Raw genomic sequence first — 27,998 nt, 5'->3', positions numbered from 1 at the left:
ACAGGGAATCGTTATTTGGGACTGCTCCATTGCTGCGTTCAAAATCGAAAACATCGTCTATGGTTGGAGGGCATCGCAGCATAGATGGGGTACCACCACCGCCACGGTTCTCTACGTTTGGCTATGATGCAGCACAAATGGCAGCTGCTGCACCAATGGCACCTGCGGTGGGAGCCCCATCTACATTGTCGAGACGCAATATGCTCATGCCACAGGGCTCCATTGATGCGGAACATCCACCGAATCAGGACCAGGGGCCAATGGTGCCCACCACACAACAGCCTCAACAACATCATCGACACTTACATCACAGACCTTCACAGGAGATCTGTCATCACCATCATCAGCATCAGCAACAGCAAGCACAGAAACAAACGTTGCCACGTCATCAGCATCAACATCAGCATCAGCATCTGCAAGAACAACACCACCATCCCTCATCGACGGGGCCACACATCACCACGATGCCAGCATCTGGCACAACGATAGTCACAGCCATATCAGCTGGATCCAGTGCGGCCAGAGCCAGAGATCCAACGGCAGCAGCTGCTGCTGGTCAATCTGGAGCTGGAGGGGCTTCTAAAAACAAACAAACTAAAGTTGATGAGTCAAAGTTGTTCATCGACATTAGAAACTCGGCACCGGACGTCATAATTATGACATCCCATTGACAATTAAGGAAATCCACACCAGTCCCCCCAAAAAACCAACAACACCATCACACAACAACTCATTTGTACAGAGTATTGCATTATACTTCCGACCAGTCCCATGTCCTCGCCTCCATCCTTCTTTTGTTATGCTTCTCCTCTCATGCTGTAAACAAAATCTTTATTTGCAATGTCTAGACACGGCCCCGGTTGGCAACACTGGATTTCGGGGAAGTTTCTTCTACATGACTCGTAACTTAATTTAGTTAATATTGCCAGTGTCATTCTTCGGAACAACTCTTCGATCGATAGATGGATGGATGGATGGATGGATGAATGGACGGATGACTGCTGATTCGCTGCGGATTGTGGCCATGGTGAGCTACCCACAGTGACGAGTGAATAGTCAGACGTCACCTCCATCTCAATTCTGTCATAGGCAGGAGGCATGCAGAGGTGGGAGCAACTGCCCAGCCCCCGCCCCCACTCTGTCGTCCACATTTACACAGCAATTATCGGCAACATGACCTTTGTTCAGAACCCATGTTTTGTAGGCCTGGCGTAACATGTTTGTTTGGTCATGTTCCTGTGCCTGTGCCTGTGCCTGCGCCTGTTCTCCTCATGCTACCCTCAAACCGGAAACATAGCATGCTAAAAGCCGACAAACACAACATACCGCACATGATGTATAGTCAGAAAACAGACGATGACACCAGCGTGCTGGACATCAGGGGCAGCAGCAGTAGCATAAACGGTGCCTGCATCAAGTGTCATATTTGTAAGGGAGTTTTTACCGATATGCCCCATAGGAACGAATTGTGAAGTAGTACCACACACATATTGTATTCTTGTACAGGGGGGTTGTCCACGTGTCAGCATGCATATGTTATGTTCACTTGCGTGTGTGTGTGTGTGTGTGCGAGAGAGTGCTGGCTGCGTGCGGAGAGAAGTATTCATCAATTTTCACTATTTGTGCATGTTGATGAAAACAACGCCATTCATTATGAATACGTCAAAAATGGGCATAGTTTTGCCTTACCCAAAGGCAGCCTACTACATAACAGTGCCCGGCCGAGGTTTGTAAAAAGCCAGCACTTGGAAGAAATAACGTGGCATTTCTCTCCAATGTGCCGTTGTAAATAGTTTCACATGTCTTTTTCTCTAAATATTTTTAAACGTGGACTAATTTTATTTAGCAGTTTGCGAATTGAAGTGTTGGAAACCTTTGTTTCGATCCCATCTTTCCATAACATTTTAAATTACATGGCAGACGCGGCAAGAAAACTGAAATTGGAAATAAATTAATATAAAATCCTAAAATAGCATAAAACGAAGCATACGCTGAAAGTTTTTTCTTAATACCATTCGTAGTCAATTGCGTTTTTGTTGTATAGATAATTATCAACTCATTAAACCATTTAAAATGTTAATTTAAAATCACGATGTACATTTTAATTGTTAATAAATTGCATAGTTTTATATATATCTACTAATTGGAATCATTGTAAATTTTAATGAAAAGTCAAAAAACCAAAGTAACTCAGTTTTTTATGTGATAAATCACTAAATTCACAATTGCTTGTCCATTTTTCACAATTTTGAAGGATACAAAATGAATTTTAAATTGGGTCAATTCTGTGGGCAATTTTCAGTAAGGCTGCACTGAGCAGGATACGTTTGAATGCATATCCATTATTTCATAAACGATTTTCTGATTCATAGAATCTTCTTATAATTTTTGATACCAGAAGGGGGCGGACTCTCCCCCTTACCCCAAAAGCACCACCCAAAAACAAAAGTGGACCGATCGAGGCAATATGAGACTCAAATAAAAGGTATTCAAGAGTAAAGTACGAATTCTATATTAAAAAGTGAGTCTAAATAATTTGGGTGCCGCCCCAGCCCCAAAACCCTTTAAAATAGGTTTATTTGACGATCATGACAATATGGAACTCAAATGAGAGGTATTCGGGAGTAGATTAAGAATATGGCCAGGAAGTAGGATTCGGCTTCGTAATTTATTAATAACGGAAGGGGACGGACCCTCCACCGTTACCCCAAAAACACCACCCAAAATCAAAAGTGGACCGATAATGAAAATATGGGTATCAAATGAATAGTATGCTGGAGTCGATAACGAATCAGGCATACAAATTCATTACCAAGTATAGGCGGTCACACCACCCCCACAAAAACGCCCAAAATGGGCACATTAGCCAATCACGGATATATGGGACTCGGTTTGTTTGTTCCATATAGACTGAAAAACGGCAGGACCGATTTTCTCGAAGTTTTCGCATATTGTGTAGGTTGGTCTGAAAGGAAACATAGGCTATATAATTTTTCGGTACCCGAAGGAGGACCCTCCCCTTATGCCAAAAACACAACCCAAAATCAAAAGTGGACCGATCAGGACAATATAGGTATCGAATGAAAGGAATTGGAGAGTAGAATACGAATATGATAATTAAATTTGAGTCTAAGTACCCATTGGGCCGCCCCAACCCCAAAACTCCCCCAAACAGTCATATTGGACGTTCATCTCAATATGGGGCTCAAATGAAACGTATTTGGGAGTAGATTTTGAATCTGACATACAAAATCAGATTGAAGTATAGGGGGTCACGCCACCCCTCAAAAACGCCTTTAGACCCATTTTGACTGTGTGATACTTGGCTGAACCGATTTTCTTAAAATTTGCATAGATATCGGGTGAAGGCAGACCCTCCACCTTACCCCAAAAACGCCTCCCACATCCGAAAGTGGTCCGATGGGCACAATAAGGGTGTCAAATGGAAAGTATTGGAGACCAGAAAACGATTATCGTATTTAAATTTGGATCCAAGTACCCAACGTCATATGCTAAAATGGCACGAATTCGATATCCGCATTGAGGGCAAAGTGTCCCTATCTTAAAAAGAAGGCGCAACGGAGCGGGCCCGGTTCGGCTAGTAGTTTATATATTTCGACTGGTTTCTTCACAAACCAAATATTTGTTTAAAGTACCGATCTAGCGCTTAGAAAACCTCACGAACGCATTCAAAGGAGATACAAGTATAACGCGTTTTTTTCAGTTGGGTTCTTTTTAGGAAAAGTAACGTGAATAATGGTTGATACTCTATGCGGCTTTTCACGTGAACAACTGTCAAACTCCATGTAAAGAAACATTGAAAATGAAAAATGTGTGGAAAATTAAAATACTTTTTTTAGGCTACTTACCCAAAAGAAGCAATTTGGGACAATTAATCCTAGTGTTATATGATGGCAGGGTTGTATTGGTGTAGAAAATATGCCGAAAATTTGTTTAAGTAAAATAAGATATTTTTTAAAGTTTTTCACAACTAAAAACAGAGTACCCTGGATTATCACCAATTCTAACATTTCCATTGGAAAGTTTGACATTGACTCGGAACGTTTTGACCCAGCTGAGAGAATTTGATATAAATTGGATTGAATTTACCGTACCAAAATATAAACTTCGAAATAAGTATTTTAAAAATTCAGTTTGCTGTTGTTATGGTTTTTTAACTTAGGTTATAAACTGGCACGCGTCTAACAATCTTATTCACCATCAGCTTCATTCAGCTTCATTGTGCCGCCCCCGAAAAAGATTCAAAAAGCGCAGAAGAACACTGATAATATTTACGTCAGTACAATGGAGGCCACCGTAGCGCAGAGGTTAGCATGTCCGCCTATGACGCTGAACGCCTGAGTTCGAATCCTGGCGAGACTATCAGAAAAATTTTTTTCAGCGGTGGTTTTCCCCTCCTAATGCTGGCAACATTTGTGAGGTACTATGCCATGTAAAACTTCTCTCCAAAGAGGTGTTGCACTGCGGCACGCCGTTCGGACTCGGCTATAAAAAGGAGGCCCCTTATCATTGAGCTTAAACTTGAATCGGACTGCACTCATTGATATGTGAGAAGTTTGCCCCTGTTCCTTAGTGGAATGTTCATGGGCAAAATTTCCATTTTTATAGGGTTGCCCAAAAAGTAATTGCGGATTTTTTATATAGTCGGCGTTGACACATTTTTTCACAGCTTGTGACTCTGTAATTGCATTCTTTCTTCTGTCAGTTATCAGCTGTTACTTTTATCTTGCTTTAGAAAAAAGTGTAAAAAAAGGATATTTGATTAAAGTTCATTATAAGTTTAATTAAAAGTGCATTTACTTTCTTTTAAAAAATCCGCAATTACTTTTTGGGCAACCCAATACAATGCCATATATTAGAATGAAGAAAATTAGAAGCCAAAATGCATGACAAAAACGGCCAGGGGGTCTGAAGAAGTTCCCTCTAAGTTCCCTGCTTTAAAGCTATAATAACCTAATGAAAACTATTTAAAATTGCCATCTTGGTGCTTTTGTGGATAAAGCCTCTGGAGCTAATTGGAATTTTGAATATTTTTAAATATGTGTTTTCTTGCTTAACACTCAAAAATTAATACACTTCTTTCTTCTTGTTCTGATTGACGGAAGCGAATTTGCCGAACATTTCAAACGTCATTGCGAATAACATTTTTTCGCTTGTACGCCCAAAAAGATGCTTTTCTGTTGCAATTCGCCAACGCCTTTTGACGTGGATTATCTCGACAAGTGTGCATTGATGAACTTCAATCTTTGTATGACTATGAAGCAATAACACTGCGAAAAACTGGTTTAATGAATTCGGTCCTGCCCGACGCTCGCTTACAGTCGAATTCCGTGAAGGTCGCCCAAAACTGGCAGCTGACTTATAATGGACTTATAACGGAAGATCGTCATGTGACATACCGTGAGATTGGGGCATCCTTGCACATTTCTTCCACCAGCATATATGCGACATTCCATGAAGACCTTGCCGTTTATTTGATAATCTCTCAAAAAGACTCATATCGATTAATGTGAAGAAATGTTGGAAAAATACCATCGCGGTGCTTCAAAATACGTCATAGAAGATCAATCGTGGATTTATACGTATGAGCCCGAAACAAAACAACAATCGATCGTCTGGGTCGAAGTCGAGCCAAATCCAACGAAAGTTGTTTGTGAATGAAACCCTTTGAAGCAAATAGTCGCCTGTTTCTTCGGCAAAACTGTTCATGTGGCGACTGTTCCGCTTGAGAAACATAGGACGGTCAATTCTGAGTGGAACATCATAATTTCTTTGCCTGCAATCTTGGAAGAAAACGAACAAGAGGAGATTGTTCTTCACAAGCACAATACGAGCTCTCACACATCGGCTCAAACCAGCGCATTTATAACCGACCAAAACCATGAATTGATGGGACATTCGCCGCACAGCTCTGACTCTAAGTTGGCCAATGACTTCTTTCTATTTCCGTGCGTGGTCAACGATTTTCGTTGCGCAAGAATATGCTGTTGAATCGTTCAATAAATATGTTTTGGAGGTGTCTCAATCGGAGTGGGAAAAGTGCTTCCACAATTGGTTAGAGCGCATGCATACAAAAATTCATGCAAAAATTGTCGTTTTCATGATTCAGCCAGACATTTTTATAGCAGCCCTCGTATCTTTCCATTCCTTGGTTTATTTCAATATAATAAGCCGCACATATTTCCTTTGGTCTCTCTTAACAATTGACTGGCTACTGTTGTCTCTTGTGCGGATGTGTTAACGTTACAAATGACCCGCTAAACTAATGGCCTGGACATGAAATCAATGATTGTTACTTCTGCATACAAACACACATACATGGCCTATGGAAGCGTGTTTTGCTTCTGTGCTTTGTATCGTATAGTCATCCACTCGTCATTGTTGATGGTTACCAACAAACGCACACTTCCACCAGAAACGAAACGATGGCGACAATGTCATTGTCGTTTGTGTCATTGGTGTATGTTCCTATGTCGATGTTTATGCGAATGTGTGTGTGTGTGTTTTGCATGTCGCCTGTGTGTAATAACAGACGTTGCAGCAGATGCTTCCTTTTTTATTTACAGCACACACACACGCATAGCCAGAAGGAAGAGGACATGGACAAACAAGTCAGGCAAAAAAAACACTCTTTTGCATATCATGCAGCATGCAAGGACAATATTCTTTTAACGTGAGTAAATATTGAACTGAGTTAATAGAAGAGATTGAAGGTTTTTGTCAAAGTTGCTCTTCCACCTTGAGTACACGGCAGTAGGAAACCTTAATAAACTGCTACTGACTACAGGATATGCAGCAAAACGGAAAAAGGGAGACAGAGACAGCCAACGGTAAAGCCATTCAAGCCATCACACGCTCATGCTATGGATCACAGCAATTTATATTCACGCAATGTATAGCCATTAAAGCCAACAATCACTTATTAACTGTCCATGCAATTCCGTGCTTCACCACTTCTATACTACGCCCACATGCACCGCCTACCGACCCACCCACCATACACTGTGATTCAGTTGAGTATGGTTTCAAATGAGTAATTATATATTAAGTTGGCCACTCTGTGCTCAAGTTGAGAAAGGTTTTTTGAGCCCATTATTAATAATTCGATAAATGATTTTAACAAGTATTAAAGGCCGAAACAGAATGAACGCGTTGGGCTATGTTTTTAAGCGTCGCGTTGCAAAAATGTACACAAATCCCACCCGATTTGGACTATAATTGCTTTGTTGTGCACATCTGTCAACCAATCTTCACGAAATTTGGCACAGAACATTTTCCTAAGACTTCTTATATGGCTGTTGCATATTATAGAAATCGGCTCATATTTAGTATATGCATGCCCGATTTTCACTTATATGGCCAAAGCAAGCAGATTTATTAACAAGTATTCCCGAAATGTAGTAGATTGCTTTCTTTAGAATCTGACACATGTACCCCCAAATGTCACTTATGGATCCATAACACGCAAATTTATAAAGCGATGATTACGAACATTGCTACATAGAATTTTTTTGCAACTCTAACAACAGATGGGGAATTAGGTTGCAATCGGTACACCACCACTGTGGTACAGGGTATTATGGTATTATAGATTTGTGCATTTGTTTGCAACGCCAAGAAGGAGAAAAGCTAGAACCATCGATAAGTATACCGATCGGCTTAGAATCACTTCCTGATTCGATTTAGCTATGTCCGTCTATCTGTCTCTCCATGTATTGCTGTAATCAAAGTACAGGTCGCATTTGTTGTCCGATTTTCACAAATTTTGCATATGTCTCTTTTTTAGTCCAAGAGAGAACGGTATTGATTTCGAATAAAAAATCGGTTTAGATTTAGATATAGCTCCCATATATATCTATATATCCCATAAGGCTTAGGAGGCACAATTTTGGTCCGATCTTTACCAAATTTCAAACGAAGTGCTTTTTCCTAGCATGTGTGCAAAATTTCATCAGAATCGGATCAGATTTATATATAGCTCCCATATATATATTTCATCCGATTTGCCCTTTTAAAGCTGTATAAGCCACAATTTTCGTACCATCGCAGGAAAGTTGTAGAAGGTTCTATTCGATATTTCAATAGGTATGCAAAATTAGAGTCTGACTTAATTTGGATATAAGTGCTATATATTAAAAGTATTACGTAGACTCGGTGGTGTAGGGTATTATATAGTCGGCCCCGCCCGACTTATGGCTTTCCTTACTGTTTCTTTCTTGTGTGAGAAAAATATTGCTCACGTCCACTTTTAACTGTGAGCAATTTTTCCAAATTAATGTTCAATGCCCTAAAGTATGCTACGAAAATATTTTTTCCATCACCAGTGTTGCCACTTTTGCTTCTACCTAAATTCCTAAATATTCTAACAACACCGCTAAATGATTCATAAATAGGGTGTGCCAATCGGTAGCAATCTCCTTGGTGAAATATAAAAATGACGTAGGGGTGTTTTTTTACTGGGGTGGGAAAAAAATTAATATTTTGCTGTGCCAAACGGTAACTGTCCCATTATAAAAATTTTTGACATTTCGACTTGAGCAACAGCAGGCCACGCAATTTAAATAATCAAGATTTATTGAAAATTGCCCATGACTTGCTTAAAAACAATTTTTAGTAAACTTGGAATAAGAACAATTAAATACTTGGGCATTGTTCATAGATAAGAGTCTATTTGGATTAATGATTTTAATTTGCTTTGCTTCTGTCAAAAATCTTACTAGCTCCTGGGCTACTCAAAAATTATTCACCACACTGAACGTCATATTTTTACAAACCCTACAACTTTGCTATCAATCTACCCACCACCAAAACATGGGGATATATTATATTGTTATCGATATATAATCTGTGGTGATCGAATATTTAAGCTTAATTATTATATTAGACTACGAGTATATTTTAAGACAATTCGTACATACATAGTGACATTCATTCGACTGTATTTAAATGATCCAGTGTGTTGTTGATAATTGGAAAAACCTCGTTTAATCATCGTTCAATTGCTTGAATGACTCAATAGCCTCGGGAAATCACACAATTCGCCAGAGGACATTATTTTCGCAAATTCCTATCATCATGGAAGATAATTTTCCTCTGAACAAATAACGCATGACATACTGACTATTCATGTGCCCATTGAGGCCAATTTAGGTCATACAAATACAATCAATTCGAATTTGCTCATAACAGGACACAATGAAAGCAAACACCCACACTCATGCACACCCACATCCATCACGTCGACACTTGTAATCTGAGTTGAATTGCATTGTGAGGTAAATTGACTGCACGTACAATTTATTTACAAATCTCTGGTGTAAATCTAGTTAGGCAACCAAGATTATGCGAATTTGGAATCTATCCAAATCGTTGGGCACATAGTAATCCGTTTATATAAAATAGCTGGTAATCATCTGTTCGTTTAAATGTTTAAACGATCAATCAAATAAATGTAAGCAATTGCATTTTTCTATTTTGCATAAAGGATTGTAGAGTGATGAGCATAAATGAAGAAACTTAAATAAAATTGAAAAAAAAAAATTTGTATATAGTGTCAACAATTCAAAATTTGTTGAATCTTAGTGAAAAAACAGAAGAACTAACCCATAATAGTTGTGTTTTTTTCATGAGCATCTTGGAGCACAGAGTGTAGTGCCATTGAAATTGTCCATTATAGCCTGTATACGCTAAGTCCTTTAAGCGATATCACTTTAAGAGAAGTTTTGCATGGCTGAAGATCTCACAAAACACAATTCTTCAAACAATAGTTTTGATGGTTATTTTCGCAAAGTGATTGGATGTTAAGTGAGAGAAGTCTCAAGTTGACACACCATAGGATGGGGGATTTACTAATCTAGTCATTCCTTTTGTAACACCTCGAAGTATTGATCTGCGATGTAAACCCATTCCCCGATTTGATTTCTTGAGGCCTCAGAAGCTTCAATTCTTATGCGATTTAGCTGAAATTTTGCACGAAACGGTTTTATACCTTCCATCATAGGATAATATGATGATACTGATATCGCCACCTCGATATATTCATCTAAAACCCCATCAAGTATATACATTATTGATCGTTATGACATTTTAAGTCGATCTTCCCATGTCCGTCCGTCCGTCTGTCCGTCGAAATCACGCTAACTTTCGAAGGAGTAAAGCTAGGCGCTTGAAATTTTACACAAATAGTTAGGTCGGTTGGGATTGTAAATATAAACCGATCTTGGATCTTGACTTCTTGAGGCACTGAAGGGCGCAATTCTTATCTGATTTGGCTGACATTTCGCATTAGGTGATTTATTATAACTTGCACCTATTGCGTTAAGTATGATTCAAATCGGTCCATAACCTGATATAGCTGCCATATAAACCGATCTGGGATCTTGACTTCTTAAGCCTCTAGAGTGCGTAAATTTTTCCAATTTAGCTAACATTTTGCACGAAGTCGTTCAAATCGGTTCATAACCTGATATAACTTCCAAATTAACCGATCCCCTGATAACAATTTTTGAGTTTTCAGGGTGCGAAAATCATTACCGATTCTGCTGAAATTGTGTACAACGACTTCTTCCATGATCTTTAACATGCTTCCCAAATATAGTCTGAATTTACAGCCTGATACAGCTGCCATTCACAATGACTTGTACTACGTTCACATAAACTGAACACATGCCCGTCAACTAAGATCATTTGCGCACATTCTTTGCAGAATTCAAGATAGTTGGTTCCTAGGCCTAGTGTTTTTTTTTTATTAATTTATTAAAATCATTATTTATACATATGGCGCTGAGGCCATATACCAAGAGATAGTTTAGTGGCTAGTTGTTAAATATAAAATCATAAATAATTTTTATTAACTATATTTTTCTTATTGTAATGTTTTTATTGATGCAAATTATGTCAGAAGTTCATCCATATTGTATTCTTCTTATTCTTTTAATTTTTTTATTGATAAGTTTGTTGATGACGTTAGATCTAAGGGCAAATTATTAAAAGCTTGACTACCAGAATATTCAATCCTTTGTTTGATGTTTCAGTTCGACAAAACGACACATTAAATTGATTAAAATTCCGAGTATTAAACAGGTGTTGTTGTATTATGTAAATATTTAATGAATAGGCAAAACTGTTGGAAAAACTTCTTTTTATAATAATAACGTTGAAAATCTCATGGGCTAATTAGCAACAGCCTTCAGTTCGTTGTTTTACAACCTCAGAAGACTTTCAATTGAGTTGTTTCGTCATGTCCATAAATTATTGCCAAACAATTGCAGTGATTCTGAATTGAGGCATGAAAAAAAAGAAATTTACAATTTGCGATTGCATTTATTTTTAAACTTGTATAGAGGTCCAATCGCAGGTGAAAGCTTTGCCGTTATATGAGCAATATGTTTATCCCATGTTAGATTACTTTGCAAGAAAAGTCTTCAGTACTTGACAACATTTATTTCACGAATTTCATTTCTATCAACATGGATACTTAATAACACTTACTGCGCCTTCCTCCATACTACAACCTGTCCTAAAACCAAATTGATAATCACAGAGCGAATTACAATACTATCATTACAATACATTGAAAGCATTTCATATACAAACTGAAAAAGGGCGAAATTTCCCAATTACACAACAATTTTTTTCCTTCGGTTTCGGAACTATCTTGAGGATTTTAAATATTTCAGGGTTGTAGGATCATTCTATTTTATAATATTTTCACCATATACGGAACCAAAAGGTGGGAACAAGTTTCAAAAACTTCCACAACTTTCACCCTTTTTCATATTTAATAACATATTATCAACTACAGCATTGGAGGACGAATGATGTAGAAACTGGACGGAAAAAGGGCGAAATTTCTCAACTACACAAAAATTTTTTTCCTTCGGTTTCGGAACTACTTTGAGGATTTCTAATATTTCAGGGTTTAAGATTCATTCTATTTTACAATAATTTCACCATATACGGAACCAAAACGTGGAAATAAGTTTCAAAAACTTCCACAACTTTTTCCCTTTTTCATAATCAATAAAATATTATCAACTACAGCATTGGAGGACGAATGATGTAGAAACTGGGTATGAAAGAAGTTCATAGTTAGCAAAGAAATGCAATGTTTAATGTACGCCAACAACACAGTGTTGATCACTTATCTTTCAAGTGGCCCTATAGGAAGAAGTGGGAAGGTGTTATATCACAAGATCTAGGTGGCCAATTGTAATCACATCTTCCAGACATAAAACGGCCCATAAAAGAGCGATAGTTTCGTTGCCCCGTCTTGTTGAAAGTAAACATTGTCCAGATCAATACCATCCAAGTCCGACCACTTTCTACAACTACACAATCCACAATTCATCGTAGCTGTTGATCCAACTTTATTTGGGAAAAGTTAAGGTCCAATGATCTCGCCGGACCATAAACCGCACAGTTTTGAGAACTGTGATTGCAAGTATTTTTATAGTGAATTTTAATAATTTCAATGCGTTGTTGAAGTTTTTAATTGTCAAATATCAACGAATAAAAGCATCAAAAATGACAGCTACCGATAGGCCAGACGATTCAAAATAATACCTCTTATTGAAAAACCCTGTATCAATGAGCTCTATCCGATCAAAATTTAAGCTGAATGATTAAGGACCTCCTTCTTATTGCCGAGTCCGAGCGGATTGCAGCGGAGTGGCACCACTTTGTAGAGAAGTAAACAAGGCTTGATTACCTTCGGTAATTACATCACAATTGTCACCAGCAGTAGGAAAACACTACCAATGCTGAAAATTGTCAGATATTCTCGGCGGGATTTGCCTTTGGGGGTCACGTGAACGGTATTTGGGAATATAGTACAAATCAAACATCCCAATAAGGGGATGCATAGTGAGCGCAAAAGCCAAATTGATCCATGCTATTCTTAAATACCTACCTAATATAACTAAATAACGATTGAATGGTAGGCAACATTTTATACATACCTTTGGGCTATCCCAATCATTCTATCCTCACCCACACATGGCAAATGGGTACTTTAGTTGCGCATATTGGTAAACATCAACTTACAGTGACTGCTATCCTAGAAACGTCAAGAAAGTTTGAAAAGAGAACGATTTTGTTTTAATTTTACTGGATTAACACCAAAAAGTGGCAAAAAAAAACTCTAAAATACTATAGAAGTTTAAAAAAGTTCTCCGTTTTTTCTCGCTCTATGAAAATGTAAACAGTTGTTTTGGAAGTTTGTCAACATCTACCTTCAAAACAATGCTCCTTGCACAGAATAAATGTGTTTGAATTTCTGAGCCAAAATAAGACAGCACTTCTTTTGGAAACACACGTGGTGAATTTAGTGAACAAAACCCATAAATATATTATGTTCTTAATTATTCCAACACTCGCATGTATCAAACAAATAATATTTATATTGCAAAAAAAGTTTTCCTCAACACAGTTAAGTTTTCGCAACCATACATGAGTTTCAACATTGCTCGCTACTGTAGCACATGAAGAATGCTGGGGAACAGTGCAGTGAAAACAATTGCTGTTAATCAGCATCCTTTAATCAAACCCACCAAAGACCTATGGCAGTTGTAAAGGGTAAATCTGGCGTAATTTCATTTCATTTAAGTCAAATCCCACAGCTTCAAATAGAAAATGATGAAGGCAAGAACATGGACTGGCATAACAATTTTAATAAAGAACCAACAACAAAAAAACAACAGCATTGTAATCTAATTGTGTTTTTGTTACCAAATAGTTTATAAATTATTTTAAAAAGGCATTAAATGTGCAGAAATGCTCAAAATAAGTAATTAAAAAAAAAAACCTATAATGCATTGTAAATGTATTCGTATTTGTTAAGATAAAATTGTAAAAAGTAATCTCTAGGATTGTAGTTAAAAAGAAACGCAGGCCAAAAGCCTTGAGATAGTATTTATCAAACTTTTACATAGAATTAAAAAAAAAACAAAACGAACACACCCATACTCTCGAGTACCGAGAACTAAAAAAAAAACAAACAGAACAACATCACACACATTAAACTTGTTATAAGTAAATGTTTTTAGTAAGATTTAAGTTGATTCTTATTTGTAAGGTAAGAGAAACCGACAAAGGCCGTCTGCATTTTGTTTGTCATCCAACTCATTGAAATGCATGATGATGTTATATTAAACCGTTGACTTAACTGGAAGAGCAAGGAACTTCCATGCGACTTTGTTCTATTCACTTTTATTGATTTAACACTTTGTTACCAGATTATTCTCCGCTGGCGCTACTCAGTGGAGTGGAGTGTATATTTTTAAAAATGTAATAAAATCTAAAATAGAAAATTAAACCACCATGCCAATGTGTTTCATTATTCAAGTGCATTGACACATGTCGGACGGCTTATACTCCATGTACTATGGCGCATCCTTTTCAATCCCGTGCTAAATTGCGAGGCCCATCATGATTAGTATCCTCGTCGTCGGCTTCTCCATACAACAATTGGCTTAATGTCCTCTAATCGTAGTCATGTACTTGTTGTTATAGTCCCGGCGTCCGACTACATTTATCAGCATTTACAACTGCCACAAAGTGAAATTGCCAGAAATCATTGGAAAAAATCCCCATCCTCTGACTGGCATTGCAGACAGACAAATGCTAAATTTATTCAACAGTCATCCCAGAACCAACAAACAAGACCAAAGGACACATTCCAATACTGAATGTTCAATGCAATGATGCTGGAACTCGTACATGATACAAATGATGGCGCCACATTCTGAACGCCATTCATAAATGCCATCTAGTTAGTCAGGCAGGACACGCCATCGACAGCGAGCAGCCTTACGCAAAACAGCAGCAGCAACAGCAGCAGCTCTCCCATATGGCAAACACTCGTACCCATAAACCAAAGCCACTTCAGCAAATAAGCGCCAGCCAGAATTCTACATTGGCATTTGGAATTCCAAAACAATCTCTTAGTTGTAGGGAGGTTATCGTGAAAATCTGCTCCCTTCAAATGCCATACACCCTCCACAAAAAATATTCACACAGGTCATGACACCAAATTTGTATTTACCGAATTGCATTTGCATTTTATTAATCTAGTAAATGTGCGACAGTGGTTCACAATGTTTTCTATTATTGTATTACAAAGGAAAATTTTTTCTTCCCTTCATTATTCCATTATGAAATTAAATATACAGGCCAAAACAGGTAAGTAATAACATTAAAAACTATTTTTAATATTTGATAAAACTCACAAAATTGAGGTCAACTTGCAGTTAATGACTGTTAGCCTAGGTTAGGTTAGGTTGAAAAGAGGGTGCAGATATTAATCCGCCCCATGCCACTATGGACATACACCTAAGCCAGGAACCGGCTTGTTGTGCGCACTGAAAACTATAAGTTACTTCTTAGAAGAAAATTTTAAGTTAGGAATTCCGTGCTACTTACAAAATCATTAATTGTTTTCCATATCACTCCCCTAAGTAGGTTCATGTCTGATATTGTGTCTTCACCTAAGTACCGGTATCTGTTGGACGTGAAAGCCGGGCAATGACAAAGGAAATGCTGCAACGTTTCATCATCTTCCCCGCATGTCCTACACATGCTATCACTTGCCGCAACGATTTTACATAAGTGAGCTCGTAGTGCTATGTGTCCCGTTATGATACCAATAGCTATACTGACCTCCTTCTTGCTTCCTTTTAGTAATACCCTCGTCTTCTCACGATTTAGATCCCCCATAGGATTTTTGCCGTCCCACCGGCCGTTTCGCTGTTCCACAATGTTGCATGCGCATTCGTCGCCCACTCTTTTAACTCGGACTGCGTCGACCCGAAAGGCTTCGGGTTAACCAAGTTTATTGGTCGCAGTCCTCTGGCCCTCACCACCAAATCGTCTACCCTTTCATTTCCCCTTACTCAGTTAAGGTCCGTCATCCAAACGATGCGGATTTTCCCATCCTCAGAGAAGGCGTTAATCTCCTTCTTACACTGCAAGACTGTTCGTAACCTTACCGTCCTGGTTGTTATTGCCCTTATGGCTATTTTACTGTCGGTAAAGATGTTCACAAGCGACGTCCTCGCACTAGCACCACACGACTTCACGCATTCCATGATCGCCCGAATCTCCGCCTGCAGGACCGTATTATGGTCAGGCAGTCTAAAACAGATCTCAATCCCTGGGTTCTCAATGTAAGCCCCCAGGCCCACTCTGTCCTCTAGCTTTGATCCATGCGTGTAACATGATCTTCCAGATGACAATACTAGGGTTCCGTCAATCCAAGACTGTGGCGGTATCCGATCGGAAACCTCTTGCCTTCCTTTCTATAGTCGCCTCGATTATACCGCGATGGTATGAGCTGCTCCCATCCTCAATCCATTCTCCCATCGCCTTAAGTCTCATAGCCGCAGTGGGTCCCTCACACCTCATCTGTATGTCAATGGGTCGGATATCTAGAATAGTATCCAGGGCCCTAGTGGGCGTGGTCCTCATCGCTCCGCCTATGCCAAGACAAAATGTTCTTTGAACCTGTTGTATCGTCCTTATGTTACACTTTTTCTCCATAGCAGTCCACCAAACTACTGAGGCGTAAGTAAGTATTGGTCTAATCACGCTCCTGTACAGCCAGTGGACTATCCACGGACTCGGGCCCCATTGCGAGCCCACGGCCCGTCTACATAGTGCCCAACATCTGTGAGCCTTCGCAGTACGGTCCTGAATGTGACACTTCCAATTCAGTTTCCTGTCCAAGATCACACCCATGTATTTGACCCTGTTAGATATCGAAATTGTTCTATTGGGGAAACGTTGTGCGTTAAATTAACCCTCCTTCGTCTTCTCGTGAACAGGCATATTTTCTTCTTCTTCTCTGGGTCTAGCCCAGTCATATGCCATATGCAAGACCCTTTCGGCCCTTCTGCATAGCTGCTTCGTATCCTTACCCCTTAGAAGTATTATAACATCGTTTGCGTAGCAGACTGATTCAAATCCCTCCTCAGTCAGCATCCTTAATAGGTCATTTACGGTGGTCACCCATAGGAGTGGCGATAAAATGCCCCCCCTGTGGCGTGCCCTGTGCCACTTTCTCCCTTATATTTATGCCATGGGACACACAATTTATCCACCTGTTCCTTAGCATATGGTTTATCCAGTCTCTCCGGGTCCATACGGTACTGGTCTAAGGATTGGATCGATGTGTGGGTCCGCATATTGTTAAAAGCCCCCTCGATGTCAATTCATACCGCCAGGGTGTACGTTTTGGCATTGAAGAATTTTTGTATTGTATTCACAACCTCGTGCAGGGCAGTCTCCACCAACTTCCCTTGACATAGGCATTCTGCTGCTATGTTCACATTTCACTTTTCTTAGATAATAGATTTTGAAGCAAAAAACTGAACATTCCCTATACTAATTTCGTCATTCCAATTTTAACATATTGATCATAATATTGATCTGAGATCCAATAAAGTAAATATATTTAAATCGTCTTGACGCTCTAAGTCGATTTAGCCATGTCCGTCCATCTGTCAGTCCATCTGTCAGTCCGTCTGTCTGTCCGTCTGTCTATCGAAAGCATGGTATTTTTCGAAGGAATAAAACTAGGCCCTAGAAATTATGCACAAACATTTTCTATTAGTGGTGGTCGGTTGAGATTGGAAATGGGCCATATCGGTCAATGTTTTGATATAGCTGCCATATAAACCTATCATAGATCTTAACATCTTGAGCCTTTACTTATTATGCAATTTGGCTGAAACTTTTCATGAAGTGTTTTGCTTTGACTTTCAACAACTATGTCAAGTATGGAATAAATCAGTACATAACCTGATATAGCTCCCATATAACCCGATCTCCTGATTATCGTTCTTGAGCCTCCAGAGGGTGATTTGGCTGAAATTATTTACAACGACTTCTTCTATAAACTTCAATGTACGTGCCAAATATGGTCTAAATCGGTCCAAAGCTCAAATAGCTTCCATCTCCTGATTTTACATTTTGAACCTCTAGAGTGCGCGCAAATATTATCCGATTAGACTGAAATTTGGCATGAAGTGTTTTGTTTAACCTTCCAACAACAGTGCCAAATATGGTTCAAATCGGTTTATAGCCTGATTCAGCTGCTAAATAAACCGATCTCGGATCTTCCACTATTGTCTTCAACATCCAAATCAAGAACGGCCGAATCGGCCCATAACCTAATATAGCACCAATAGCATGACAATTAATATCCATTATCCTCTGTTGGCCTATAAAGAAATTCCAGGCAAAGAACTCGCAGGGTATAAATGATTCAGCGCGGCCGAATCCAACGACGCTCTTACTTGTGTTTTTGATAATAGATACTAGATTTAAACAAGAAAACTTGCTGAATTCATTCAGTAGGACATTCCTGGAAGCATCAACAATGCCGGAACTGATTTTCATGCAATTTTCATAGATAGTAGAGTTAAACCCCCCGGTGAAAATAGCGTATGATTTTGATATCTGCGAATGAAGCGGATGCTCCCACTGAGCCCAATTTAAAAAACACGCCATATTCCGGAGATTTTTGTATCGATTTAAGTGAAATTGTCTATGCTCTATGGCAACCCAAAAACTCAAAATTGGTATAAAATTTTGGTGTCAAATAACCGTGGGGGACGACGCACAGTGGGAGAAAATCGGAAAAAGCTTGTACAATATGTCATTTGAGAACGGATATGGATAACTCTATGACATGGTTTAAACTGAAGTGTTATCGAGAAATATGAAGTAAAAAAAAAAAACATGTGCCCAACTGCGGATCTGGCGGGGGCTTTGGAATTTGTGGACAGTTTTTGAAAGTCGAACTACAAAAAACATAAATTGCAAAATACGAAGCCAATCTCGGTCAAAAATTAAACAATTAAAAAGTTAGACTCGTATATCCCCGAAACTAGTGGATATATTGTTTACCTCAACAATATTTTTTTGTATGGATAAAAAATACAATGTCATTTCAAATAATTTGCAGTTTCTAATTAAACATTCAAATACCTTTTATTTAAGCCCCATATTCTCATTGTCAGTAAATAAGTCCTGTTTGGGGGGTGTTTTGGGGCTTGGGGTGGTCCCTCTAGCACTTGGTGCGACAATTGGACATTAGATACGTTTTCTTATCCTAAATACCATTCATTTGAGTCCCATATTGTCGTGATTGGTTTAAATATATGTTTGGTAGGTTTTAGGGTAGGGCGGCCCCCCTAGGTACCCCATCCGAAACTTGGATATCAAATTTCTATTTTTAAGGTACTATATGAGAGTACATAAAATTTCGCTTAAATCGCACCACCCATCTCCGAGATCTGGTGTTTCTGAAAATTAGGGTAAGGGAGCGGGTCCGTCCAAACCCCCCCCCCCCCCCCCCCCCTTCAGATATTAAAAAATGTAGTACCTAATTTTCACCACAGAATCATTATGCACCATCTGTGAAAATATCAAGGAAATCGGTTCAACCGTTTCTGAGTCTATAAGGAACGCACAAACAAACAAACACAAATTAATTTTTATACCGCCCACCGAAGAATGGGGGTATATTCATTTTACCATATCGTTTGCAACACATCGAAATACCCATTCCCGACCCTATAAAGTATACATATTCTTGATCAGCGTAAAAATCTAAGACAATCTAGACATGTCCGTCCGTCTGTCTGTTGAAATCACGCTACAGTCTTCAAAAATAGATATATTGAGCTGAAACTTTGTACAGATTTTTTTACATAAGCAGGTTAAATTCGAAGATGGTCTAAATCGGACTATGTCTTGATATAGCCCCCATATAGACCGATCCGCCGATTTAGGGTCTGAGGCCCATAAAAGCCACATTTATTATCCGATTTTGCTGAAATTTGTGACAGTGAGTTTTGTTAGACCCTTCGAAATCATTCCTCAATTTGGCCCAAATCGGTGCAGATTTGGTTATAGCTGCCATATAGACCGATCCTTAGGGTCTTAGGCCCAAAAAAAACACATTTAGTATCCGATTTTGATGAAATTTGGGTCAGTGAGTTGTGTTAAGCCCTTCGACTTCAATTTGGTCCAGATCGGTCCAGATTCGGAATGAAAGGTGGTGGTTTTTTTACTTTTTATATATAAGAAGATTCATACTCTACACCTTAATATCTTTCACGTGACTTCCATAATGTCTTAATTAAATTTCTTACGAATTTGAGGGATTTTCCCTGCGTTGTATGACGTAACATTTTTTATTATTTTTTTTTTTTTTTTTTTGCCATGACTCAAGAATTGAAAAGCGGGTGATGGATATGTGTATACGGCAGCTATATCTAAATCTTAATCGATTTCGAACAAATTCTGTAGATATAGCTTTCTTTAGATTTCTACTATTGTCTAATGGAATTTTCATGGGCCACCTTTCGTTCAAGTAATATCCCCTACATACTTTGGATTCAAAAAATCAGACAAATCACTGTTCAACAGCGCTTGAAACTGCCACAGCTCCAAGTATGGTAAACTAATGTAGCCCGCCAAACTTGGGGATTGTCATACGTTTGCACGACTGCAGTAGGAACGATGGGAGTATTCGTGTTCGATTTGTGGTTGAAATTGATTCTCCTAACCCCTCAACCTTCAGGTAACCTCAACGGTATGGAAATGATGGTTTTCCGTTGCCTCTTCTGACTATGCTGTGCGTGTGAGGCGATTTTGCCCTAATGTCCGAAATTGTTTCAATTGTTTAATTTGAACATCCGCATGGACAGCAACAGAGTTTTGCAATGCAGACAGGTCGCGCAATGGCTGTGTTTCCAAAACGCAAATGCCAGGACATTTATTGTGGTTGTTTTTGTCTGAAAATGGGCATTAGATCAGAGCAAATCCCCAATTAAATTCGTGCAGGATTATGCATTGCTGGCCAAACATCAATAACTCGTAGAAGCCACCAATGCGAACATGGTCCTTACCATGGGTTACAACGTTCATTCGGTGTGCCAGCACCGACGGCTGCCAGTGCCCGTGGGCTGACTCGGATGCGAATTAAGTTGAGATAAGATTTAGAGCGAAATATTAAATTGTAATGCCTGCATTGTTTGCGAATACTTGTTTGCATAGCATGATGTTATTGAAACATTTTAAAATATTTAAATTACACTGGATTCATGATATAACGTACACTGCGAAATCAAATCGGGATGATTAACGGTTTAATGGGGCGGTTTATATGGGCCCAACCACTCTAACCGAAATTTTTAATTCAGGTTTCAAAAAGGACATTTCTGATAGAAGAACACTACAGAGTCTTTGAGACAATTTATATTTCATTGTCATACCACAGTAAAGAGAGACCAAGGCGTCTAACGTAATTGAAAAAAAGAGTCGAAAAAAACGTACTAACGACCACTTATTAGAAATCCGAGATTGCTAATAACTCGGTTGCAGGTGCTCTCTTTATCTGAAATGATGGAAGTAATTTACGAAAGCCCTAACTTTAACCAATTTAGCTAAATTGTGTTTTCTAGATGTTTCAAATTTTGAAACTTAAAAATAAAAGTAATCTGAAGTTCTTAAATGAAATTTTTTCTTAATATTTATGTGGCAAAGCTACGATAGTGCATTGACGATAAACCACACACGAACAGGTAAAAACCCACCACCTCGGGTATATATGTAAACCAACTTTCGTCAAAGTCCGGTGAAAAATGCATACCTTATGCCCCATAGCAGCTATATCGAAATATGTTCCGATTTGGACCATATATTGTACTAATAAGTACAAGTCATTGTTCAATTGTGTATAACAAAATATTGGTCTTTTTAGTAGCTATATCTAAAAATAAACCAATCTGAACCATATACAACATGGATGTCGAAAAGCCTTACATAAGTCAAAGGGTCAAATTTCCGTTAAATCGGATTATAAATGCGCCTTTCTTGGGGCCAAGGCTTTAAATCGAGATATCGGTCTATATGGCAGCTAAATTCAAATCTTGATCGATCTATACCAAAGTGCAGAAATGTGTGGATGGGCTTAACTTAACTCTCTTTTGCAAATCCGATCAAGGCCAAATTAAAGAAATATGTCGTAGGGCCTAACACAACTGACTGTCCCAAATTTCGGCGACATCAGACAACAAATGTGGCTTTTATGGACCTAAGACCCTAAATCGGAGGACCGGTATATACGGCAGCTATATCCAAATCTCGAGCGATCTGAGCCAAATTGACGCAGGATGTCGAAGGTCTTAACACAACTCACTGTCCCAAATTTCAGCAAAATCGGATAATAAATGTGGCTTTTATGGGCCTAAGACCCTAAATCGGCGGATAGGTCTATATGGAAGCTATATCAAGATATAGTTCGATATAGGCCATCTTCGAAATTAACCTGCTTATGGACAAAAGAAGAATCTATGCAAAGTTTCAGCTCAATATCTCTATTTTTAAAGAAATACGTTGGCTATTGTTTACAATGAAAAAACATGTTTAGCACCACTGTGGGAATGAGAGATAGATCCATTGATAAGTATACCTATCGACCCAGAATCACATTCTGTTTCGATTAGGATATGTCCGTCTGTCTGTCTTTCCATGTTAATTTTTGTACATTTACTTTTTATACCCTCCACCATAGGTATACTAATTTCGTCATCCTGTTTGTAACTACTCGAAATATTCGTCTGAGACCCCATAAAGTATATATATTCTTTATCGTCGTGACATTTTATGTCGATCTAGCCATGTCCGTCCGTCTGTCTGTCGAAAGCACGCTAACTTCCGAAGGCGTAAAGCTAGCCGCTTGAAATTTTGCACAAATACTTCTTATTAGTGTAGGTCAGTCGGTATTGTAAATGGTCTTATCCGATTTGAATGAATTTTGGCACGACATGTTTTGTTATGATATCCAACAACTGTGCCAAGTATGGTTTAAATCGGTTCATAACCTGATATAGCTGCCATATAAACCGACCTTGGGTATTGACTTCTTGAGCCTCTAGAGTGCGCAATTCTTATCCGATTGGAATAAAATTTTGCACGATGTGTTTTGTCATGATATCCAATAACTGTGCTAAGTATGGTTTAAATCGGTTCATAACCTGATGTAGCTGTCATATAAACCGATCTTGAGTCTTGACTTCTTGAGCCTCTAGAGGGCGCAATTCTTATCCGATTTGAATGAATTTTGGCACGACGTGTTTTGTTATGATATCCAACAACTGTGCTATGTATGGTTCAAATCGGTTCATAACCTGATATAGCTGTCATATAAACGGATCTGGGATCTTGACTTATTGAGCCTGTAGAGGTCGCAATTATTATCCGATTTGCCTGAAATTTTGTGCGACGGATCCTCTCATGACCATCAACATACGTGTTTATTATGGTCTGAATCGGTCTATAGCCCGATACAGTTCCCATATAAATCGATCTCTCTATTTTACTTCTTGAGCTCCCAATGGGCGCATTTTTATTCGAATTGGCTGACATTTTACACAGGTCTCCAACATATAATTTAATTGTGGTCCAAACCGGGTCATATCTTGATATCGCTCTAATAGCAGAGCAAATCTTTTCTTATATCCTGTTTTGCCTAAGAAGAGATGCCGGGAAAAGAACTCGACAAATGCGATCCATCGTGGAGGGTATATAAGATTCGGCCCGGCCGAACTTTGCACGCTTTTACTTGTTTAGGTTCAAATTTGGATATAGCTCCCAAACCCATATACTATATTTGTGCGATCTTGCTCCGATCTTCTCAAATGACTTCATACTGCATGCATACTTGGATATAGCTCCCGATTTTGACTAATACGGCAAAAACTTGGTCATTTGTTAACCGATTCCTACAATATATGATACGAAGGTTTCTCTTAAAACTCCTCCGATCACTAGTGAATTTCGTAAGAATCTGTTCAGATTTAGATAAAGCTTGTATATATATCTTCCGATTTTCACTTTTAAGATCTTTGCTTATGCGCTAATCATCAGATCTTCTCAAAATGTTCCACAACACGTTTTTGACATTTCAAATTTAAACAAATTTTAGATTCGACGACGAAGCCTGCATACCCAATGTTGTGTTTGGTAAGAAGAGATCGCCTTCGCTCAACTTTAGTCAAATCTTAATTGTTTTGTAATAAATTCTTGAAAGAATTCATGACAAACAAAAAGTTTTTTTCCGCCTTGACAATTATTGATGGTCTTAACATTCTGAGTCAGTTTAGCCATGTACGTCCGTCTGTCGAAAGCACGCTAACTTTCGAAGTAATAAAGCCTGACACCTGAAATTTTGCACAAATACTTCCCACTAGTGTAGATCGGTTGGATAGTAAATGGACTATATCGGTCCATGTTTTGATATAGCTGACCTTGAATCGTGACTCTAGAGGAGGCTCAAGAGGGTTTCTTATCCTATATTGCTGAAATATTGCACATGACTTCTATTATGGTCTCCAACATCCATACTATTATAGTATATATATATTAGTATAGTCCGTATCGGTCCATAACCTGGACCTGGCATTTAACGTCAAGCATATGTAAATGCATATTCTTTTTGTACCCACCACCGAAGGATGGGGGTATATTCATTTTGTCATTCCCTTTGCACATCGAAATATCCATTTACAACCCTGTAAAGTATATTTATATTCTGGATCATCGTAAAAATCTAAGATGATTTAGCCATGTCCTTCCGTTCGTCTGTCTGTTAAAATCACGCTACAGGTTTTAAAAATAGAGATAATTAGCTGAAACTCTGCACCGAATCTTTTGTTGTTTTTGTCCACAGGCAGGTTAAGTTTTAAGATTTAGCTTTAATTGATCTCCGCAATATGACCCCCATATTGCTGCCAAATATACCGATCTCCCAATTTTAGGTCTCGGGCCTATAAAGAGCGCATTTATTATCCGATTTCGCTGAAAATTGGCATAGTGAACTATGTTAGGCTTTTCGGCATCCGTGCCATGTATGGTTAAGATCGATTTATATAGGGATATAGCTGCCATATAGACCAATATTCTGTTTCACCAAGTTAAACAGTGAATTGTATTTATTACGTGAAATAAAATGTTCACCGAACTCGCCTCTCAATAAGTCTATTGTTGCGCATACTGTGTGACATACGGCGCCGTCTTGTTGAAACCACATATAATACAAGTCAAGCTCTTGCATTTTGGGCAAAAAAACGTTGGATATCATATCACGGTTGCGCTCACCATTCACAGTTATGTCCAATGATGCCACCAGACCATAAACCGCACCAAACTGTAGCTTTTCTAGATGCTTTGGTAGCTCTTGCAATGCTTCTGGCTTATCTTCACTTCAACATCGACAATTCTACTTCTTCCATGAAATGGAACAGTGAGTTAAGTTAAGCCCCACTACATATTTCTACAATTTGGCCTAGATCGATCAAGATTTGCATATAGCTGCCATATAAGCGATCTCTCGATTTAAGGTTTTGGACCCATAAAAGGCGCATTTATGGGTTGCCCAAAAAGTAATGCGGATTTTTTAAAAGAAAGTAAATGCATTTTTAATAAAACTTAGAATGAACTTTAATCAAATATATAATTGCCATTTTGTTCGATAACCTTTTGCCATCTTCCTGGCAAATTTAGTATTCCACGCTCAAAGAACTTCTGGCCTTTATCTGCAAAAAACTGCACCAAGTGCGATTTTATAGCCTCATCATTGCCGAAAGTTTTACCATTTAAGGAGTTCTGCAAACATCGAAATAAATGATAGTCTGATGGTGCCAGGTCAGGGCTATATGGTGGATGCATCAAAAGTTCCCAGCCAAGCTCTCTCAGTTTTTGGCGAGTGACCAAAGATGAATGCGGTCTAGGGTTGTCCTGGTGGAATATGACACCTTTACGATTGACCAATTCTGATCGCTTTTCCTTGATGGCTGTATTCAATTTGTCCAATTGTTGACAGTAAACATCCGAAGTAATCGTTTGGTTCCTTGGAAGCAGCTCAAAATAAACCACACCCTTCCAATCCCACCAAACAGACAGCATAACCTTCTTTTGGTGGATATCAGCCTTTGAAGTGGTTTGAGCTGGTTCACCATGCTTGGACCATGGACTATCGTTTTCGACTAACGTTGTTGTAAACAATCCATTTTTCATCTCCAGTTATGATTCTTTTTAAAAACGGATCGAATTCATTGCGTTTAAGGTGCATATCACAAGCGTTGATTCGGTTTGTTAAATGAATTTCTTTCAATACATGTGGTACCCAAATATCAAGCTTTTTCACCAGTCCAAGACTTTTTATGTGATAATGAACGGTTGATTTTGGTATATTTAACTTCTCTCCTATCTCACGCTCACTTACATGACGATCCAATTCGATTAATGCTTTGATTTGGTCATCATCAACTTCATTTGGCCGACCTGAATGTGGCTCATCTTTAAGTGAAAAATCTCCAGAACGGAATTTTCGAAAACAATTTTGACATTGTCTTCCTTTTAAGACTTTATCACCATATACATCTCGTCACTTTTTAGCAACCTGCTCCGCGTTTTTTCCTTTACGGAAATAATAAAGTAAAATATGACGAAAATGCTCCTTTGTGGACTCCATATTAAAATTGACGCCAAACAAACAAATGTAAACAAAATTTCGCGCACTTTTTTTCCAAAGCAAGCTAAAAGTAACAGCTGATAACTGACAGAAGAAATAATTCAATTACAGAGTCACAAGCCGTTGAAAAAATTTGTCAACGCCGACTATATGAAAAATCCGCAATTACTTTTTGGGCAACCAATATTTTCCGATGTCGCCGAAATTTGGGAGAGTGAGTTATGATAGGCCCTTTGACATCCTTCTTCAATTTGGCCCAGATCGGTCCAGATTCGAATATAGCTGCCATATATACCGATATCTCGCTTTAAAGTCTTGGCCCAATAAGAAGCGCACTTATAATCCGATTTCACTGAAGTTTGAAACAGTGACGTATGTTAGGCTTTTCGACATCCGTGTCGTATATGGTTCAGATCGGTTTATTTTTAGATATAGCTACTGAAAAAAACCAAAATTTTGCTATACACAATTGAACAATGACTTGTACTTATAAGTATTTTGTCCAACAAACAAGGTATGCATTTTTCACCGGATTTTGACGAAAGGTGGTTTACATATATACCCGTGGTGGTGGGTATTCAAAGTTCGGCCCGGCCGAACTTACTTTTTGTACTTAAAGTAAAACTTCAAAAATGTTCATTTTCCGACTTTACCATCCGCGCTCGACCCACCTGCTCAACATATTAACTGCTCTTTGCTCAGTCAAACAGAAATGCAAAAAATTTTGTATGATGAGCACACAATTGACATTATTTGCAAGCCCACGGGTTTGTTTGGGATTATTCCCTATGTATTTATACAGTAATGTGCAATAGTGTGAGTATCTTTGAGCATCACGCTCAAATATTAGCCTTTTCTCTAAGAGGAGAGACACAAGAGAATAACAATTTGTCCGGCAGCGAGTCATCGTCTGCGACTATTGAAACCCTTTTGTCGTTAAAGAGTTTTCGGTTTTACAACAAAAAAAGGTCATTACCGTAAGCGAAGCAGCTAAAGAGTTTACAGCAAACAAAGTTGGTTACGTTCAATAAAGCTACGATTATGGGTATCGTTTAATGTGTTAAAGCGAAACATTAGACAGTTACAATAAAGTTAAAACATCCTAACCAAAGTATTTTGTTTGTCGTAAAAATGTTAATGTGAAGTTTTCGCATGTGCGAAAACATAACAACAACCTATTACAATAAAATAACAAAAACAAATGTTAATGGATTCATTCGAAAATTAATGGCTTTAATTTTTTCTGCAATTATCATAAAATCCTTATTCATGCTACAAAATACGTTTGAATTAAAAAATATTTTTTGAAAGATAATTCCCTCTAAAGCATATATATTGAGACAAACCTGTAATAATTCCTAAAAACATGTTTCATGCATTCGGAGTAAATGGTATTGTTTGCGAAACTTTGTTATAGTCACTAATGCTTGCATGA

The 27,998-nt window shown here is 38.4% G+C and overlaps 1 protein-coding gene across 5 annotated transcripts in view; it reads left to right on the top strand.

The window, feature by feature from the left end:
• The window catches only part of LOC106088334 (uncharacterized), a 200,752-nt gene extending 186,732 nt beyond the window's left edge, over positions 1 to 14,020 (top strand). For all 5 annotated transcript variants that reach the window (XM_013253799.2, XM_013253797.2, XM_013253795.2 and 2 more), the window contains exon 14: positions 5 to 14,020. In XM_013253799.2, coding sequence (XP_013109253.2) covers positions 5 to 671 — 667 coding nt within the window. In that variant the 3' untranslated portion in view covers positions 672 to 14,020. The remainder of the gene's footprint in view (positions 1 to 4) is intronic.
• The last annotated feature ends 13,978 nt before the right edge of the window (positions 14,021 to 27,998 follow it).

Source organism: Stomoxys calcitrans, chromosome 4 (genome assembly GCF_963082655.1).
Source record: "Stomoxys calcitrans chromosome 4, idStoCalc2.1, whole genome shotgun sequence".
NCBI classification, from domain to species: Eukaryota; Metazoa; Arthropoda; class Insecta; order Diptera; family Muscidae; genus Stomoxys; species Stomoxys calcitrans.
Note: the sequence above shows the minus strand (reverse complement) of the source record. Positions and strands in the feature narration are given on the sequence as shown.